This window comes from Hypanus sabinus, chromosome 4 (genome assembly GCF_030144855.1).
Source record: "Hypanus sabinus isolate sHypSab1 chromosome 4, sHypSab1.hap1, whole genome shotgun sequence".
NCBI classification, from domain to species: Eukaryota; Metazoa; Chordata; class Chondrichthyes; order Myliobatiformes; family Dasyatidae; genus Hypanus; species Hypanus sabinus.
Window position 1 is genome coordinate 49189165 of NC_082709.1, and position 20709 is coordinate 49209873.

Here is a 20709-nt window from a genome sequence, read left to right on the forward strand (position 1 = left end):
GATGCACCATCCATGTTTTAAACTTCCAGCCAATAAAATTGATGCACCATCAATAACTCTCCAAGACGTGAGGCGAAATATAGGCTCTTATTGTCTGGAAGAAAGAACAAGCAGCAATTGACCACCATACTACATCCTGGAGACTGAGGCCGGGGCTGTGTCTCCAATCGCCTTGATACCGGGGTCCACAGGAGCAGTCAGCGGCGGGGGGGGGGGTGTAGAAGAGGAGGGAGGGAGAGGGGGAGAGAGAGAGAGGTCTCGTTCAGTTCTTGTGGCACAGACAGCCACGATCAGATCCTTAATGCATTCCTTCTTGTGTGGAGCCCAGGATATTCATTCTCAATAACTCTGCACTGTCAATTGAGGATTGAGAATGCAACTGTCAACATTGCACACTGCGTAAAAAATTGAGTGCGCTTTTTAGCCACCCGTTCCAAAACATCTTCAACATAGTGAAAATTGAAATGGTGATCTGTTCCCCAACTTAGTTCTTATTATCAATCATCTCTCCTTTACGTGAATAAAATATTCATTTTTTTAAACAGGTCTGTAAATTTAATCTCCATATTTTGCTAAATTTTTATTTCAAATTTATTCATATTCAATATACTAGGTTATGAAATGTAGCAACAGATTCAGTTGCACCAAATGTTTAAGCCATGGTTTGTAAATATGTATTTTTCAGAGGATCGCTTACTGACTAATATGCCAACTGCTGTATCCTCTATGAGCAATGGCAGCTCTCATTTACTCTGCACTCCAGATGTCCACACAGAGCAACTAAATGCTGGCCCTGTCATTCCTACTGTGTCTATTACCAATGACCAAGATAGCAATTATGTTGATGGTAAGGACGTTTCGTTTTCAACTTGAGTGATATAGTTGCACTTTCGCTAGTCAAATTTTGAATACATTTAGAGCAGCTCTCGAGAACCAGGTTATTTTAGTAACTTTGAGCTATTCTTTATGGATATGGAATTTGAATCAAACCTGCTTTTCTAGGATGTTACTTAACCCACATTCAATATACCTCATTGTAGCCAACATAATGTCACAATTCGGGGGGGGGGGGGGTCGGTGTACAAGGGGAATATGCCTCTCAGTCCACTTGTTAATAAAACATTAGTGGATAGCTGCCCAAAAGCACAGGTTGGCACCTTACAGATGCTTTCACACACTCTCAAATCTCAACTTATGCACTCTTAAATGCAAATGTTATTTTCAAATTCTCAATAGCAAGTGCACACTCCCATGTTATAAGACCATAACATATAAGAACAGAATTAAAAAGGCAAACACAAGGAAATCTGCAGATGCTGGAAATTCAAGCAACACACACAAAGTGCTGGTGGAACACAGCAGGTTAGGCAGCATCTATAGGGAGAAGCGCTGTCGACGTTTCAGGCAGAGACCCTTCGTCAAGTCCTGATGAAGGGTCTCAGCCTGAAGCGTCAACAGTGCTTCTTCCTATAGATGCTGCCTGACCTGCTGCGTTCCACCAGCATTTTGTGTGTGTTGTAGGAACAGAATTAGACCATTTGGCCCATCAGGTCTGCTCTGCCATTTCATCGTGGTTGGTCCAATTTTCCCCTCAGCCCCAATCTTCTGCCTTCTCTCTGTACCCCTTCATGCCCTGACCAATCAAGTATCTTATCAACTTCTGCCTTAAATATACGTTAAGACTTGGCCTCTACAGCTGCCTGTGATAAAGAATTTCACAGATTCACCACTCTCTGACTAAAAAAATTCCTCCTCATCTCTGTACTAAGAGGATGCCCCTCTATTCTGAGGCTGTGTTCACAGATCTTAGAATCACCCATCATAGGAAACATCCTCTCCACATCCGCTCTATCAAGGCCTTTCACCATTTGATAGGTTTCATTGACGTCACCCCTCAAACTTGCATAAACACTCCCAAGCATGGGTACACTCTCTCACGTGCACACAAACGTACAGAGAACAAATTTGGAATGCCAACATGCATATTTTTTGGAATTGGTTTGTCTGTGCATATATTGGATGTAAATGAACAGAGTAGTGGTTGGGTGCTGAAAATTTGCTGTAAGTCCAGAATTCTGTTAATTAATTAGCAATTAATGGCCTTTCAACTAAATAGTTGCATATACTTTGGTTATCTTTGTACTTCTGGTGCTCACAACCTTGGATAATCATGAATGTAATGTTTAAATGCTGTGTGATTCAAAGTTAAAAGTTCAAAGTAAATTTATTATCAAAGTACATATATTTCACCATATACAATCCTAAGATTCATTTCTTTGTGGGGATACTCACTAAATCCATAAAATAATAACCATAGTAGAATCAATGAAAGACTGTACCAACTTGGATGTTCAACCAGTGTGCAAAATGCAACTCTGCAAGGAAAAGAAATAATAATAACTAAATAACCAATAGATATCGAGAACATGAAACGAATCAGAATCAGGTTTATTATCACTGGCATGTGTCTTGAAATTTATTAACCTAGCAGCAGCAGTTCAATGCAATACATAATATAGAAGAAGAGAAAAAGAAATAAAATGATAATTAATTAATTGCAGTGTATGGATATTGAATAGATTAAAAATTGTGCAAAAAAACAGAAATAATATATACATTTAAAAAGTGAGGTAGTGTTCACGGGTTCAACGTCCATTTAGGAATTGGATGGCAGAGGGCATGCCCTGGGTGCTGGAGGTCCTTAACAATGGATGCTGCCTTTCTGAGATACTGCTCCTTGAAGATGTCCTGGGTACTTTGTAGGCTAGTACCCAAGATGGAGCAGACTAAATTTAGAACCTTCTGCAGCTTCTTTCAGTCCTGTGTAGTAGCCCCCACATACCAGATGGTGATGCAGCCTGTCAGAATGCTCTCCATGGTACATCTACATAAATTTTTGAGTGTATTTATTGACATACCAAGTTTCTTCAAACTCCTAATGAAGTATAGACACTATCTTGCCTTCTTTGTAACTGCATCGATATGTTGGGACCAGGTTAGGTCCTTAGAGATCTTGACATCCAGGAACTTGAAACTGCTCACTCTCTCCACTTCTGATCCCTTGAAAGTGAGTCCACAGGTTGTGAGATCATTTCGATGATGGGGAAGTGAAGTTATCCCCTTTAGTTCAAAGTTCTGATAGTTGACAGGTAATAACTGTTCTTGAACTTGGTGGTGTGAGTCATGAGGCTTCTATACCTTTCTGATGGCAGCAGGGAGAAGGGAGCATGTCCTATGTGGTGAGGGTCCCTGATGATGGATGCTGCTTTCCTGTGACAGTCATAATTACACTTAAATGCTCGGCCCAGGACAATTCCAGCGAAATATTAACACCGAGGAATTTAAAGTTGCTGACCCTCTCCACCTCTGATCCTCTGTTGAAGACTGATTGGTATCTACAGTTAAAATGCTGTTACAGTTAATAATGTAAATTCTTTGATACACCTTGAGGTAAAGTGAAGCCCTCAGAGAGCTTATTTTATCAGAGCTAAAGATATGAATGTGTTTTGGAATGTTGATTTACTCTGCTGGATTTTGAATAGTAACAACGACATGTACTGCTGCAAATTTAATTTGCATTCAATAGAAATCAATAGAAATAACGAGGGGATGGGTATATTTTATAGTTTGGTATCATTCCATTGTCTTCCATTCACATGCTAGAGCTTTTAGTATAATTAACATAAACAGGTTACATTAATGTTTGCAGACGTATATGATGGACATCTTCTGGGCTCCATTGACAGTCAAGTGAAAGAAAAGTCAACAATGAAGGCCATTTTTGCAAATTTACTTCCAGGAAACAGCTATAACCCCATTCCTTTTCCATTGTAAGTTTTGTTCCTTTCAAAATAGACTAAACTGTTTCATTTTGAACTTAAAACAACCAGATGATAATTCGCATCATGTCTTTCTGAATTTCATTCCCTTGTTTTGGTAATCATCATTTGTAATTAAGGAGATGAAAATTGAAAAATATTTCTAGAGGTTTGGGTATTTTTTTCTGTTAAAAATGTTATTCAATACAGAGTATAAAAGTGTTTGTTTATTAGAATGTATCCATTGATCACATTAGTATAAGTTTATGGAGTACTATTCATCAGTTGATGACAGTTGATCACAAGAATGCCAATACCAGGCCTAAAATATTTTACTTCATAAGTCAGCTGATGAACAAATGTGAGAAATAATTAGGCAGTGTAATTAATCATAGATGTGGAAATGAAACATAGCCTACTTCCCAATTAACTCTAAGTATACCAGATGTACTGTGGTACACTATACTCCAGAGAACCTGCTAATATTTTAAAGCAATTTGAAGTATTGTTTTATGTGTTCAGAATGAACATATTCAATGCAATGTCAGGATCATGTGGATAATAGCATAATAATTACTTGTAGCAAAATGGTGTAACCGCTTGTTTACAATGCTCTTTATTAGTGATCCGGATAAGCATTACCTTATGTGGGAACATGAGCGTGTCCCGATTACTGTGTGTGAGAAGGAACCAAGTTCTATCATTGCATTTGCACTCAGGTACAGTTTTAAATGTTAAATCATTCTCCCCCTGTAATTTGTGTGAATTTTAGCTTTTAATTTCCGAATATCTCTTGCAGCTGTAAGGAATACAAGAATGCTGTTGAAGAACTTGGGCGAGAATCAGTGAAGAGTGGAAGTGATGACACCATGCAGCAAACAAAGTAATTGTGCTTGGGGTCAAGGGAATGGAAGTGGAGATGCGTTTTTTACTATTTCTGTTTATCAACATTACTGTTTTTTTGTAGATGTGACACAATGGTGTTCAGGCTTTTTCAGTTACATTCACATTTAATGTTTTAAATGGATCTTTAATGTGACCCATCAGTTTCAATCTCTTGGGCACTTGGGTTTTGATCTTTTTTCTGTATTTTCAAATTATTTTGATTTGTATTTATCTTCAATTTTTAAAAGTTTAAATAATGTCTTGTGATATAGAATATAATTTCTGTATAACCTGGTACAGCAGGGCAGCAAACTCTTTACTCTGATGGAAAGCTGCAGTTTTCAACACAATTCAGGACCAATATTGCTGAAATGTCTTAAAATAAATATCGATAGCTTTAGTGCAATGAGTGCTGAATCTGAATTAATTTTGTTCCATAAAAAGAGATCCAGCTATGGATATCTTGTGAAATTATCACATTTTATATATTTCGAAGATAAACATCAAATGGTCCGCTTTCATCCTTCATCTCTTCCTTATTTCAGTAATGCAGACAGACCAAAGGCCAATAGTCCTGCAAGACATTTGGAAAGTAGCAGCAATCAAGGGAATCGCAGTTCTGATTCTGAACAGACGAGTAAGTTTACTTTGAAAGCTTCCTTAGATGCATTTCCTATTTTTGAGAGCTTTGTAGCATTAAATATTGAGCAGCACCATAGTTTTATTTTCTTTGCTACCAGTAGCTGCCTGGCTTGCTTTTAGTTCTTGGCAAAAGTTGAACAAAACTGAAGTAGAAATTTCATACAAGTATAAAAAATGTTATTGCTCTTTTCTAGCAAAAAAGACTTCTGGAGTTTTATCATTTTTCCGAGGTTCAGGGGGTAGAAGCCCTGATCTGTCCATTCAGAGAAAAGAGACTTTACAAGGTGCAGATAGTGCTTATTTCCAGGTCACACAATCAGGGAGAGAAGGGGCAGAGAATCATGCTGCAGAGTCACAAGGTACAGTGAAGTCCTGGTCACTGACACACTAAACCTTTATACAATGACAGTTCGTATGCCCTTTTAACTGCTGTATTGCTAACAATATGTATGTTTCTCTTAATATTCTTGCAAAGTGACTGTACTAATACGATATCTGGAAACAACCTATATTCCCCACTGGTACCATGGAGTGGGGGGTGGGGGGGTGACAACCAAGATATAAGTGTGGAATGCTGTGAATTAATGATCATGTGAAACGGGAGTTTCCCTTATTGCTTCCAATAATCATTAGTCATGTTATTAAGTTCCCTGAAAGTTGACAAATATTCCCGTGGGCCATCTGTAATATAAATGCATAAATATTGGTGCCCTTTATAACATGTATTACTTTCAAAACCAATTTGCATTCTCACTCTCTGTTATTTTCTCTCTTTCCTTTGACAGTCTAACTGTCTTTAATTTTCACATTACAACTTTGTATATGTGTTGAAATGCTCTAATAAAAGATTGAACTATGCTTATCCTTTGGCCAAAAACATAAAATTCTTTTTAATAGAGGGTATGCTTCCTTGACTCTGAATGCAAATTTGCCTCCACTTCAATTTTTTTTTAAAGATGGTACTAACTCAATTTAGATTGTCAGTAAGTTGTTTCTTAACTGTAGGTGGTCTATGTTTGCATTTCTCCACACCAACATTTTTGACTCATGCTCTGCCAACCCTTGGTTTCAGCTCTTCTCTGAAAATTGAAGATTGTAAAGAACTGTGCATATCACGACATTGGTTTAATTTTATGTGCAATATAGAAGTAAATTTCTTATGCACTTATAGTAATTTCACTAGAAAATTTCCTGGTCATTCTTTAGATATCAACCAAAAATAGATGGTTATATGAATAATGTCATTAAACCATTGGAATCTAACAATTCCTCTAAGAATGTGTACATAACATCCAAGATTTTGTAGCTGACTATAAACTGATGGCTGACCTTGAAGAAATGTGCTTATATAAACCTAGTGATCAGTGACATGGAGTTCCTCTCATCGATTGTCAATTGTTTTCAAGCAGCACCAAGGGGTTCCCTGGTATCCAGTAACTATGTTATCAACCAGCCAACTGAACAACTAATCACATTGAAGAATTCTGATAGACACCAAACTAGGATATAAGAAAGCTCAATTTCCTATTTATCACTTAAACCAAGAATTTCACTTTCAAAGAGGTGAATTTACAATACTCTGACTTCATCAGTTTAAAACAAAATAAATATTTCTGGTTCTATAAATTATTTTCCAGTTGCATGATAACTGATTGAACTTCATTGTCACCAAATTGATGCATTGATGCTTACTTGAAAAATACTTTTTAAAAATATAATTGAATACTTACAGCGTTCAAAACAGGAAGCCTTTCATAATGCTCTAAGCTGAAAAGTACTTGTTTGTTCTGTGAACAAAGTATGTAGCATAGCATAGCTATATCAACTATATGTGATCAAACACACACAAGTAAAACAGCAGTCTGTCTACTCCTAAGAAGACTGAGGATTTCATAAAGTTTTTTTATTTTCTTTTTTTGCAATAAAAAGTTAAAAGTTGCTCACTGTACAAGGTCTGAAAATCTAATCAGATTAACCTGATCTCATTTTCAGTTCATCACATTTCTGGGTTTTGTTTAATGCTTGGTCTCCTTGTGGCTGTTGTAGTGCTTGGGACTTCCTTCCTTACTGTATTAAATATGGTTTGCATAAGAACATTGGCTTGATGACTGCTTGCTAATGAATTGATCTGTGAGTTTAGATTTGTTGCAAAGTATTGTCTATGTTAAAGTAGTAATCATTGTAGCTAATTAATGACATGTTTATTGTAATAATCTATTTACCAAAGTTGTATTCTAAATCAGATTAGGTGTATTAATAAGGCAGGCTCTTAGTGGCTTATAGCATATACTGGAACTGACCACAGTTGAATAGAATGAGGAAGTTAAAAGTTGTTCTAAATAAAACCTATGATCTTGTATATCAAAATATCAAATTATAAATTATCTACAACATTTGACATGTTAATGACAATGTTTAACCATAAACTTGGAAATGTTTAAGTGAATACATTTGTCAGTCTATTTGAACACAAGTGATGAATTTATTTTAAACTTGCTTTTTTTTCTCCTCTATGTAACACTGAAAGAGAACTATGTAGAAGCACGGTTTGCAGTTGTATTTAAACTGAATTGTGATGCTGTCTGGAGTTTAGTACTTTTAGTCATGTCCAATTTCTGGCATTAGTCATGTAGAGTTGTACACCAGCTGCACACCAAAAAGAACTTGTTTGTTCCTTCATTAAGTACTTTGCTTTATTTTAGATGATGGTGATGGAGACAAACAAAAGAAGCAGCTTGGAAACAGTCATGTGGAACTGCGTAAGTATTAATTATTTACTGTGCTTTGCTAGAGCTCTTCTCTTCATTTCACTCAACACTAAATGTCTTAGATCTAATGGCTGATTATATGCATTATTTTAACACTGAACAATGTAAATTAAGTTCAAGGCTGAATAGCTTGCTTCAATAAAGAAGGCATTGCTTACTCCGGTTTCTAAATATGCAGTTTATTGTATTATTATGTTTATATGAAACTGAAATTTAGGGTTCCTGTTCTTCCATGGTTATTTCCTGAGCTGTATTCTGGGGAAAAATAAATATCCTAGCAATACACGCAAAATGCTAGATGTAGAGATACTCAGTAGGCTGGGTAGCATCTATAGAAAAAAGTACAGTTGACGTTTCAGACCAAAACCCTTCAGCAGCCCTGCAAGGTCCCGCTTGCTCTGGTGGGTGGAGAATAGATGCTTAGCAAAGTACAGGAGAGCACACTGGGAGCACCGAGCACAGAAAATAACCCCAACAGACTCCCAGGTGAAGTGTCAGCTCACCTGGAAGGACTGTTCAGGGGCTTGAATGATGATGAGGGAGGAAGTGTAGGGGCAGGTGGGGAGGGACAAATGGACAAGGGAGTCATGTAGGGAGTGATCCTGGCGGAAAGCAGAAAGTGGGGAGGGGGAGGAGGAAAGAAGTGCTTGGTGGTGGGATCTCATTGGAGGTGGCAGAACCTACGGAGAACTATGTACTGGATGCGGAGGCTGGTGGGGTGATAAGTCCAAGAGGAACCCTATCCCTGGTAGGGTGGCGGGAAAGTGGGGTAAGAATAGACGTGCGTGAAATAGAGGAGATGCAGTTGAGGGCAGCATTAATGGTGGAGGAAGGAAAGCCCCTTTCTTTCAAAAGGAAGGACATCTCCTTTGTTCTGAAATGAAAAGCCTCAACCTGAGAGCAGATGCAAAAGAGACAGAGGAATTGAGAGAAGGAGATGGCATTTTTACAAGTGACAGGGTGAGAAGAGGTATAGTCCAGGTAGCTATGGGAGTTCGTGGGTTAATAATAGACATCAGTGGATAAGCTGTCACTGGAGATCAGTGAGATCGCGAATGGGAAAGGAGGTGTCGGAAATGGACCAGGTAAATTTGAGGGCATGGTGGAAGTTGGGGGCAAAGTGGATGAAGTTAACGAGTGCTGCATGTGTGCAGGAAGCAACACCAATGCAGTTGTCGACGTAGTGCAGGACAGTCACCAGTGTAGGCTTGGAATATAGACTGTTCATGTAGCTGACAAGCAGGCTTGCATAGCTGGGACCCATGCGAGTGCCTATGCTAACCCTTTTGTTTGAAGGAAGTGGGAGGAGCCAAAGGAGAAATTATTTAGAGTGAGGATAAGTTCCACTGGGCGGAGGAGAGTAATAGTGGAGGGGAACTGGTTAGGTCTTGTGTCCAGAAAAAAACAGAGATCTTAGAGGCCTTCCTGGTGGGGATGGAGGTGTACAGGGACTAGACCTTTCTCTTCTAAGTAATTGATGTGGAAGATAAAGGCCATGTATACATTTGTTAGAAAAGTAACTATGTTTAAAACTGCCTTTAAGTTTTATCTGCTAATTTCAACAGATTCTGAAGGGAAACCTTAATGTGCCATTTTTGTTTCTAATATCTGACCCAAGCATAGTGTTCTTTGTGAAGCTAGTAGTACTGCAAGTACACCCTTGGTGTTAGTTAACGTACACACAAATCTTCCTTTCCAATATCTCTGACTTTCATGCTTTGTGTCATTTTAGATCACTGCTAAGGTTGTAGCCCCAAATTGGAAGATTGGAGATCAAATCTCACATGAGTGCAGGTTGACACTTAATTTTTACACTAATTGTTTGCAGGTGATGAACCAGTCCCCTTTTGTTTAAGACGTGCATAGAATCAGTTAAACTTATTGGGAAGAGATGTGCTATTGTTATTGGTGCTGCCCTCCATTTTGTAGTCCATTATATCATGTAAGTCTGGCATAGCTATTAGCTGGTCTTGGACTTGGTTTTGGGCTGTTACTGTCTCTTGGCATCTCCCACAGCTTTATGGAGACCTTATCTCTATTTCTCGTAAAGCTCAGGGTTACCTGATTTGAACACCACAGACCGAAACTTCAGTAGGGAATGGATGTCAGTGCATAAATAGGCAGCCGGTATCTTTTCCATGGGTTGAAGTGTATAATAGTAGTGGGCATGCATTGAAGGTGATGGGGGAAAAGTTCAAAGGTGATGAGTGAGGTAACTTTTTCTTTCAGAGTAATTGATGCCTGGAATATGCAGCTGGAATGTGGTGGAGGCAGATATGATAGAAGTGTTTATGAGACTCTTTGGTAGTCGTATGAATGTGCAGAGAATGGAGGGATATTGACATGTGTAAGGAGAAGGAACTCGCTTAATTAGTTCTGCACAACATTGAGGGCTGAAGAGCCTATTCCTGTGCTGTGCTATTTTATGTTCTAAAGCAGCTCCCTCAGAAACCTTGAAGGAATTATAAACTTCAATTAGTCTCAATCCAGCTGCTACTTTGTAACTTAGTTCACAATCATCTATTTCATGAAGACATAGGAAACTATATACCACAGGCCAGCATGGTAGTGCAACGCTTTTACGGTCTCTGTACCTACTCCCCGTGGAATGTGTAGGTTTCCTCCCACAGTCCAAAGACACACAGGTAGGTTAATTGGTCATTGTAAATTGTCCCTTGATTAGTTTAGGGGTAATTGTGTTTGTCGGGCATTGTGTGATTCCAAGCGCCAGAAGGGCCTACTCCACATTGTATGGCTAAATAGTCAATTCTAAAGCACTGATCTCATAACATTTAATTTAAAATCAACAGCTTCAGTAACTCATGATTATGAGCTGTCCTCTGAAAAAACAATCTTTAATTCCACTATTTATAGATGATTTTTTATATACTGTTTACCTGTGGAATGTTTGCATCACACAGAAGATTGGCATTTATTACCCATCCCTATTTTTTCTTGAAAATCTGAACATGTTAATTGTGTCACTGTAGCCCACTTCTTGGAGGAACCTTTCCTTTGCTATTTATGTCACTGTAGTCCATTTCATGGAGGAACTTTTTCCATTGCTTTGTTGTCAGGAGTTGAGTTTTGAGTTGGTCATGAGAGACTGGAAGTGCACAAGTCAGAGTGCTGTGTGAAGTGGAGGGTTACTTGTGTGTGGTGATGTTCCCTGGGCCTGCTTACCTTAATCCTCAACCAGTGATGTTGGGAAACTAATGTGGTATTGCTGCAGCTAGAGTACATTGGAAGCAAATGGAGTATAGTGGTCTTTGACCATGCTGAAAACCAAAACAAGTTTTTCAAAGTCTGATGACAACATTTGAAGGTCGCCAATGTAACTGCACATTTCCAGAGTACGTTCGTTAACTTTTACAAACTACTTTGCGTAGAATTTTCAGATGCCAATGCCAAGTTCTACTGTCGAATTTATTATGCCGAAGAATTCCACAAAATGCGAGATGTGATTTTGGCAAGCAGTGAAGATGACTTCATTAGATCTTTATCTCACTGTATGCCATGGCAAGCCCGAGGAGGCAAATCGGGAGCAGCCTTTTATGCGACCGAAGGTTAGAAGAATTTTCTGATTTAGTACCATGCAACAAAGTTTTGATATGGCTACCTTATGGACAAATTGTAAAGAGGAATTGTTGAACTTTGTATCTGAGAAGTTTTTTTTCAAATCAGACAATATAAATAAGGTATATTAACAGAATGCAAGTTAACATTTAATCCCATAAGTTAAACCATAAGGTTATAGAACTAGAAGCTCATATGGGATAAAACATTTTAAATTTGAGGGATCCTTGGTATTTTACAATGAAAATCTACAAACTGTCACTCTGTTTAAAAAAATCAGAAAATCATCTTCTTTATATATGAATTATTTCCATTTTGTTAGAAATTATTGTTAGAATTTTTGTTTGGAAAAGGTTTCTTTGCCAATGATTCCAGATCCAAGTGAAAAATGAACTTGCATTTATCCTGCATCTTATTAGAGGTAATATAGAACTTGAATTTCTGCATAGTTATCCATACAAATAACAAATGAGATAGATTTCTGATCAGTAGTAAGTACTGTGGATTGGATACTGACTTCAGTTTAAATGAAAATAAATCCTTATTCAGTTTGGACAATTTTTATAGTAAAAACTTGGATTATTACTTAAGGACTTTCCATGATATAAGAGTGTCACATAGAACATCCTAAATAGATAGAACCTTCAGTGGTCAACTGAGTCAGGCACCTAATTTTGTCAATCATCTAAATGTTCTAAATATGTCTGAGGATTACAAGATAATCACTAAAAGCAAAATAACCATAATGCAAAAAGAATACAAAATAATCATATAGACCTTTGTAAAGAAGAAAGCTAAAGCATGTTAAACTTCTCAAAAATTTTAAAATCTGAATTTCAAAATAGTTAATATTTAAAATATGGCTTGAATTCCTTTTAAGCTTAGATTTTAAAATATTCTTGCATCTTCCTATATATAATTTTTTTACAGAGTGGTAAAGGCATGGAATGCAATGCCAGTGGTGGAGCTAGAAACTGATACATTTAGGAGGTTCTTGGATAGGCATGTGGATAAAAGGAAATGGATCACTATGGGCTGTGTAAGAGAGAAGGGTTACATTGATTATGGATATTTTAAAATGTCAACAATATTGTGGGCCAAAGGGCCAAAAGTTCTCTTCTGTTCCATGTTCTACATAAAAGTATTTTTACTCTGATATGTACCTAATGTGCTTGTAGTCATTTCCTTCCTGCCAATTATAATTGAAGTTTAGAATATTTTGTACAACAGACATATTGTGCCTCTTAATTATATGGTTTAGGATTATTTGTTCAATGTCATCATAAATGTAGGGCCCTTTCCTCAAATCCCAGCTCCCACAAAGATTCCTCACTGACTCCTTTAAATGAGCAGAGGATGAATCATAAACAACATCAGGATTTATTTCTTTCCATGACCAGAAACAGAAACTGCAGCTAGTTTTCTGTGATAATTTTGTAAAATGTTGATAGTTTCAATAACATTATCTCCCGAAACCTAAGCTATTTGCTTTTGATATTTTTAATAGATGAGAAAATATCTTGTTGCAATATTTAATTGAAAGAGCAAAATGATTGCATGTATGTACGTATAAAGATGAGAGTGAAGAATAGTCATGTACCATACAGTCAAGTAAGTGAGTTATTTTGGCTGGAAGAATAAGAATTCAAAGTGATTATTACACATTTCGAATTAGGTTAACTGTAATGTTAGAGGATTATGAAAAGAAGCCAAGGTTTGCTGATTTGAGAGATTTCCTTGCTGATGCTTCCTCAAAATTTACACTTTTTTTAATGACTCACAAGAGCTGCAGTATTTCATAAATGAGAAATTCTCCAGATTCTGGAAGTCCAAATCAATACACAAAAAATGCTGGAGCTCAGCAGGTCAGGCAGAATCTATGGGAATGAATAAATAGTTGGCGATTTGGGCTGAGACCACCCTTCCAGATTGGAAAAGACAGTCCTGAAGAAGGGTCTCGGTTCAAAATGTCGACTGTTTATTCACTTCCATAGATGCTGCCTGATCTGCTGAGTTCCTCCAGCACTTTGTGTGTGCTGCAATATTTTATTTTAGTTTTATGGTACACGAGTTTAAAAGATCATTTTAAATCTCAGCTGACTTTGGCAATCTACGTGATAGAGTAACAGTGGAAGTTGGCTCTTCCAGAACTAAGGAACTAATCTTCTTTCAACTAATATGTTGCTAATAATAAAACTAATGATAATTTACACTAAATCAGCATCAATACTTAAAAAAGCTGTCTGTAGCTATCTTCAACCTCAGATTGGAAAAAAAGGTTACCCTGGCAAACTAAGTTATAAACCTTTGTAATCATAGATCATTAATGGGGGACAGATCAGTGCCCCATAGTCATTTTGATTTTATTAACGCAAAATCTTAGATTAAGGCAAAACGAACCACTTGTATCTGAAATAAACTTGAGTGCCCTTTAAATTGAATTATTGGAATATGTGCTTGTAAGAACGTCTAACTATATAAAGCTTACTGGGGATGTTAGACTTTAATTTTTTCAAGTTCAAATATCTTTATAAATTTCTTGAATTTATTTTAATTTTTTTTAGATGACCGCTTTATTCTGAAGCAGATGCCGCGCCTGGAAGTCCAATCTTTCCTCGATTTTGCTCCTCATTATTTTAATTACATTATAACTGCTGTTCAGCAAAAGGTAATTGCACCTGGTGGTGAGAATGGGGAAAAGCCAAAGATTTTTCTGCCAGTTATTTACCTATCATGCCAAGTTTTTAAAAAATTTCTTGTGACATGGCTTTTGATTCTAGTAACCTAGCCCACATAAGAGTTAATGCTGGAGGCAGCTGGGAATGTGAATAGTTGTTTCCCCCTGGCAATGATCACTAATTTATTATTCTTTGTGGGATTAGTAGTATGTGTGCTACATAAAGCAAACAAGTACTAATGTATTTTCATTATTGTGAAAAATACAGGCCTGGAATCACCTGTAAAGTCAGTGTCTTATCCTACAATTTAATTGGCTGTTGATGCTAATGGTCTCAACTTTAGAACATAGTTCCTGTACAACAATATAGTGTTGCATTGAAGACACGCATCCTTTGGCACAAGGCCTACAATTAGTGATTCAGGAGAAAAGAATGGGAAATGATAGGATTGCCTGTCAAATGGTATTGCGTGCCTCAAATAAGACATTTAACAAAATTAGTTGGTAAATTGGTTTCTGCAGTGGCACAAATGCAAAGACCTTAGCTGGGACAACATATCTTGGGTAGTTTTTGTCTCTTTATTAAATGAAGGATAAGTTTGATTTGAAGGGTATGCAACAGTGATTCGCAAGATTTATTCCAAGAATAATAGGGCTGTTCTTTGTGGAGAGATTGAGTAGTATGGGGAATATATTCTCTCATTTTTATGAGTCTTGCTAATGTAGATGTTGACCATGCCCCGGGACAAAGTAACCCACAGAATGCTGGAGGAACACAGCAGATCAGGCAGCGTCTATGGGCTCAGGAGAAAGGATTGGCAACTAGGTCTGATATAAGATATTTTTTCACTGTTTTTTTTGCTTTTGGAATTCTGTAGATTAGTGGACTGTAATGAGTTCAAGACGTTTGTGAAATTTTGATTATGAAGGGAAGTTAGAGTTAGAAATTTGTACTTGATCTTACTGAAAGAGCAGATTAGGAATGTTGTTTGGGCTACTGGTACACTCTTTCTTACATATTGCAGTACATTTTAATTTGGCATTAACATTACATATTTAATTTTCCCTCTCCCCTCCTCCAATATGCAATACAGAGACCTACTGCACTGGCTAAAATTCTGGGGGTATATCGAATAGGCTACAAAAACTCTCAGAATAATACTGAGAAAAAGCTGGATCTGTTGGTCATGGAGAATCTTTTCTATGGAAGAAAAATGGCTCAGGTATGTAGCAGCAACATTTGAATATGGCTTGGGTTCACTTTCGGTTTCGAATTCAAACATTTTCATAAGATGTTGTATTTTGATTATGTTGAAGAACTGTGAAATTCAAAGAATTGTCAAAAACAATTGCTATGTCCTGCTTATATACCCCACTCAGATATAGCAATCTGTGGTTTATATAGGCAGCAAAGTATTTAACTTTAGAATTCAAGTAGCATCGGTTGTTATTTAATTTTGATCTATTCAATAAGCCGAAATGTTATGATATATCTGTAAAACATTATCCATGCCAAAACTTTGGGCTATTAGCTGATGTCCGGTCCATGGAGATTTTGAACTCTGCAGTTTTGCCATAATGCTCACTGCTTAGGTTCTTATTAAAGACAAGCCTGTGTGTGTTTTTGAAAGTCCTTAAATACTTCTTGTTTTTTTTTTCCTCATACAGGTTTTTGATTTAAAGGGTTCGTTAAGAAATCGAAACGTTAAAACAGAAACTGGAAAGGAAACATGTGATGTGGTATTACTGGATGAAAACTTTTTAAAAATGATTCGTGATAATCCTCTATATATTCGATCGCACTGTAAATCTGTGCTGCGGGCATCTATTCATAGTGATGCATACTTTCTATCAAGCCACCTCATCATTGATTATTCCCTCCTTGTGGGCCGGGATGACACAAAAAATGAGTTGGTTGTAGGAATTATAGGTAGGTAGAATATATAATGGTTTATGAATTTACCCTGTTATGCTAACATTAAACTTTAGTGCAGTTTGAACATTGTTACCTCTGCTTTATAAACCTGAGGTGAATCTGGATTCAAATTGTATAGAATAATGGATCTACTTGCATGTCTGGGAAATATTTTTAACTTTCTTGGATGCCGTTTGTTTTAACGACCATGCAAAATGGAATATAGTCACACACATGGTTTCCTTCCTGAGAGCTGTCTGTAAGCCAGTTTCTCTGTAAGTTCAGAAACATCAGTTTTATAACTAAATTTGTGGTATTGTTCCACATACACTAACTATAATTATTCCAATTCATTGATTAATTAAACTAGAATTTGTGTAAAGTCAGATTTGCATAAGTCAGGTCATCCTTATCCCAGGGAGCCTGATACATTAGTCCAATAGATGTCACACTGGAAGAGTAACTAGTCTGTTTCTAAGTTTAGCCTTTCTTCTCAGGTTATTTCCCTGAAAATAGTTTACTAACACTTGTTTTTTTTAATTTAGATTATATCAGGACATTTACTTGGGATAAAAAACTTGAAATGGTTGTAAAGTCCACAGGCATCTTAGGTGGACAAGGTAAGTCTAAAAGTGATTGTTTATAGGCACTGTGTACAAAAAGAGCTAATAATTAAAGCAAAATAAAAAACAAGTATATAGTATAGGATTAAAGGCTTCAAAGAGTGTTCCAACTGAGGCAAAACAAGGAATAATATTCTTATTCTAGTTCTTACTATCCATCCATGCAGTATTTTAGAAGAATTCAGCACATTTTCCATATACTTTTCACCAGAATAACATGGACGAAACACAAAATCTGGCACTCAGATCTTACTTGCAAATTACTTTTTGTTCTTATTTAATCAAAATTTTGTTATTTACTAGTGCTTCCTACTTCTCATTTTACGTTATAAGACATTTGTAGTTTCACTCTCATTGTTACTCAATTGGAAATGTCTTTAGTTTATGTTAACGGTTTCCTTGGTTAGAATAACCAAGTACTATAGTATATCATAGTGGTGCTTGGCCAAGTGGTTAAGGTGTTGGACTAACGATCTGAAGGTTGTGAGTTTGAGCCCCAGCCAAGGCAGCATGTTGTGTCCTTGAGCAAGGCACTTAACTACATGTTGTTCCAATCCACCCAGCTGAAAATTGGTACCGGCAAAATGCTGGGGGTTAACCTTGCGACAGACTGGTCAGGGTCAATTTTTGTAAGTGTTTTGTATGTTCTCCCTGTAACCACGTGGGCTTCCTCTAGGTGTTCCGGTCTTCTTCTGTATTCCAAAAAGATGTACAGTTTGGGGATAGTCAGTTGTGGGCAAGTTTGTTGGTGCTGGAAGCACTGATAGGCTGTCCCCAGGACATTGATGTACATGTGGCAAATAAAACTAATTTTCAGATCTATTTCCTGTATTTAAACAGAATCAGTTCAAGACCAGCACAAAACTAAATATGATTCAATACACAATTTTTTTCAGATCTACAGATTTTTAGTTATTTAAATGTCTTGTTCCAAGCAATTAGTTTTCATATCATTTCAATATTGTTCTGAATATAAATTTTGAATTGGGCACCATGGTATCATAGCAGTTAATGTGACACTATTACAGCTTGGGGCATCAGAGTTCAATTCCAGCATCCTTTGTAATGTCCTTCCCATGAGTGTGTGGGTTTCCTCTGGCTGCTCCGGTTTCCTCCCACAGTCCAAAGACGTACCAGTTAGTAGCTTTGTTAATGATTGTAAAGTGTCCTGTGATTAGGCTGGTGTTAATTAGGTGGTTTACTGGGCAGTGTGGCTCATTGTGTTGCAAGGGCCTGTTCCATGCTATATTGATAATATTGATAATTTCTTTGCACAGGGAAAATGCCAACTGTGGTTTCCCCAGAACTTTACCGAACACGGTTCTGCGAAGCAATGGACAAATATTTCCTAAAAGTGCCAGAACACTGGACAGGCCTGGGAGTGAATTGCTGAAAAGATAAAGCATAACTGAATGAATGTAAATGAAGAGGAAACATTCCATGAGCTGCACTGAGTCAGACCAATAATGTTTCATTACAGTATTGAATGGAAACAGGAAGAAATCATTTGCCAGTTTCACTGAAGAATTCTTAACTTTGAAGTTATGTTTGGATGAATGAAAGTTCTTCGGAAAAGTACTTAGTATTTCAAATGGTTCAATTTGAGGGTATTAAATGAGACTTGCGAAGCTTATATTTTGGTTTTACTTTGTGCTTAAAAAATCTGTATGATAATGTTTCAATTAATTAAGGGTTTATCAGACAAAAGCATACACCTGCTTTCAGATTAATTCAGTACGTGCACAGTTGTGCACTGTAGTTGCAATTTCTACATTATAAAGAGCATATTATATACGGGGTATTTTTAAAAAGCTTCTCCAGAGTGTGAGAGCAATTTAAAAAAAACTTACTCCTTCAGTATTTGTACTTAGGCTGTAAGTAAGAGACAATAAATTTCATTGTTGACTTACCTGTCCCACTGCAATATGCAGCTGCAAGAAAGATGGAGCTCAAAGTAAGTTCTCAAAATTTAGAGATGTTGCCATAATTTTTGCTTTTTAAAGAACTTTTCATTGTAGTATTTATTAAATTGTTGCACTTTGTATATTATTGCTCTAACACGGGTACAGAAATAGATTTGTAAATTGTGCTGAAAATAGCAAACGTCGTGGGTTTTCTTGTGCTCCTGTTTCATGCAGTGTCCTTTTAGAACTAAAACCTGAAAGGATCATAAATCAAGTTAATGCAGCAGCTATTAATGGTGCACCTTGAAAAGTTGTTCAGAAACAGATTATTTGCATTTAAAACATGAATTTAATTACAAGGTAAAGTTCATTTCAGAGGCTTGTTAATGAGAAATATTACCAAAACGTTCCCCAGAAATCTGGAGTAGCAATGTATACTGTCAGTAGATTCCAGAAGGTGTTTTATGATGCTCAAAATAGGTTAATTTATTCAAAACTTTATTGATACTTTTGAAAAAAAGATCATAGTGCATAATACAGTAAAATATTAAGAGCAAAAGTATGACAAATTACTCAACTTTTTTGTTGTTGAAGACTTTAAATTTGTTTTGTTCGGCCACATGCAGTACCATTTTAAACTTTCAGATTTTTTCAGTGAAGTGCTAGGGCATTCAAATTACTGAAATTTGGCAGAATTTTTTTTCTCTAGCATTTAATTTACATTTGTAAAGCAAGTGTATTTTTCCCCCAGTATTTAAATACAATGTAATTTAAATGCTAGAAAATACTCTGCCGAATCTCTGTAATTAGTAGTTACATTTGTAATCTAAACACTATAAATTCTGTGAGTTTTTGTGCTGGTTTGCATACTCATTCTTTCTGTTACACATGAAGGTAGTCTTCATCTATCCCACAAGCCAAAGTGCCTCATTCCCCCTCTAATGTCAATAGATATACAGCAAGCAGTCCCAGAGATAGAGGGTTCATCTTCCCTATTGGGATGTATCACCTGCTCACACACGTTTGATAAGAGTGAAATTAAAAAAGGCAGACAGAAACTGATAAACTGCACAAACACTACCACCAGCCTATAGGGCCAAATAGTTTGTTTCTGCACCTGTTAATGAATATCTTCATTGATATTGAGGGAGAGTGAAAATCTCCACAAATTAATATTACATAGATATGAAGTGATGTTTCAACACAGATATATATATAATAACATTTTCTATTATTAATATGAAATAATTAAGATATTTTTCTTTTGATAATTCTCAACAAAACATTAACTATTAAGACATTTCCTCTGGTTTATGAAGCTACCATGGAACCATATCCAGCCTAAGTTTTGCTGCTAGCTTTAGATTATCTGTGTCTGACATGGTATTTTTGAAACAGTACAATAATTTCAAAAGATGTTTTTACACTCACTTTCTGTTTATGAAATGTTGGACCTTAGTTTTCTGGAAATTTGACATTATAGTGCTGATGCATTAATAGTGAAGCTGTACCTCATCTGTAAAATTTCCTGGAAATAATAGAATAAATGAGTTCTGCTATTGGTTGCATTGACCCATATTTTGTTGGGGCATTCACATAACTCTACAGTTAGCTTCATCTAAATCAATAAAATGTGCTTTAATTGCACAACTCATTTTTTCGGTACCAAAACAAAATTTCCACAAGTGGAGTGAGCTTGCAACATTGCACGTTCCTCCCTCTGATTCCCTAGACATGTCAACGGAATTTGTGCTATGTGAATATTTAAGAGCACATTGTCAATTGTGATGTAGGAAATGTGGTCTGTGAACTTATGGAGAATTTAGAAGAGTCATCTATTGTATAATTGGGATGATGTTTAAATCTCTTGTGCATGCAATAAATTGCTATCAGCAAAAAGT

The 20709-nt window shown here is 36.6% G+C and overlaps 1 protein-coding gene across 3 annotated transcripts in view; it reads left to right on the plus strand.

The window, feature by feature from the left end:
* pikfyve (phosphoinositide kinase, FYVE finger containing) overlaps positions 1 to 20707 on the plus strand; it is a 105654-nt gene extending 84947 nt beyond the window's left edge. For 2 of the 3 annotated variants that reach the window (XM_059967046.1, XM_059967048.1), the window contains 13 exons: positions 686 to 847; positions 3710 to 3830; positions 4442 to 4537; positions 4618 to 4701; positions 5249 to 5340; positions 5540 to 5704; positions 8048 to 8104; positions 11503 to 11679; positions 14254 to 14357; positions 15461 to 15589; positions 16035 to 16296; positions 16827 to 16901; positions 18182 to 20707. In XM_059967046.1, coding sequence (XP_059823029.1) covers positions 686 to 847; positions 3710 to 3830; positions 4442 to 4537; positions 4618 to 4701; positions 5249 to 5340; positions 5540 to 5704; positions 8048 to 8104; positions 11503 to 11679; positions 14254 to 14357; positions 15461 to 15589; positions 16035 to 16296; positions 16827 to 16901; positions 18182 to 18297 — 1640 coding nt within the window. In that variant the 3' untranslated portion in view covers positions 18298 to 20707. The remainder of the gene's footprint in view (positions 1 to 685; positions 848 to 3709; positions 3831 to 4441; positions 4538 to 4617; positions 4702 to 5248; positions 5341 to 5539; positions 5705 to 8047; positions 8105 to 11502; positions 11680 to 14253; positions 14358 to 15460; positions 15590 to 16034; positions 16297 to 16826; positions 16902 to 18181) is intronic. The other variant, XM_059967047.1, reaches the window with a different exon arrangement.
* The last annotated feature ends 2 nt before the right edge of the window (positions 20708 to 20709 follow it).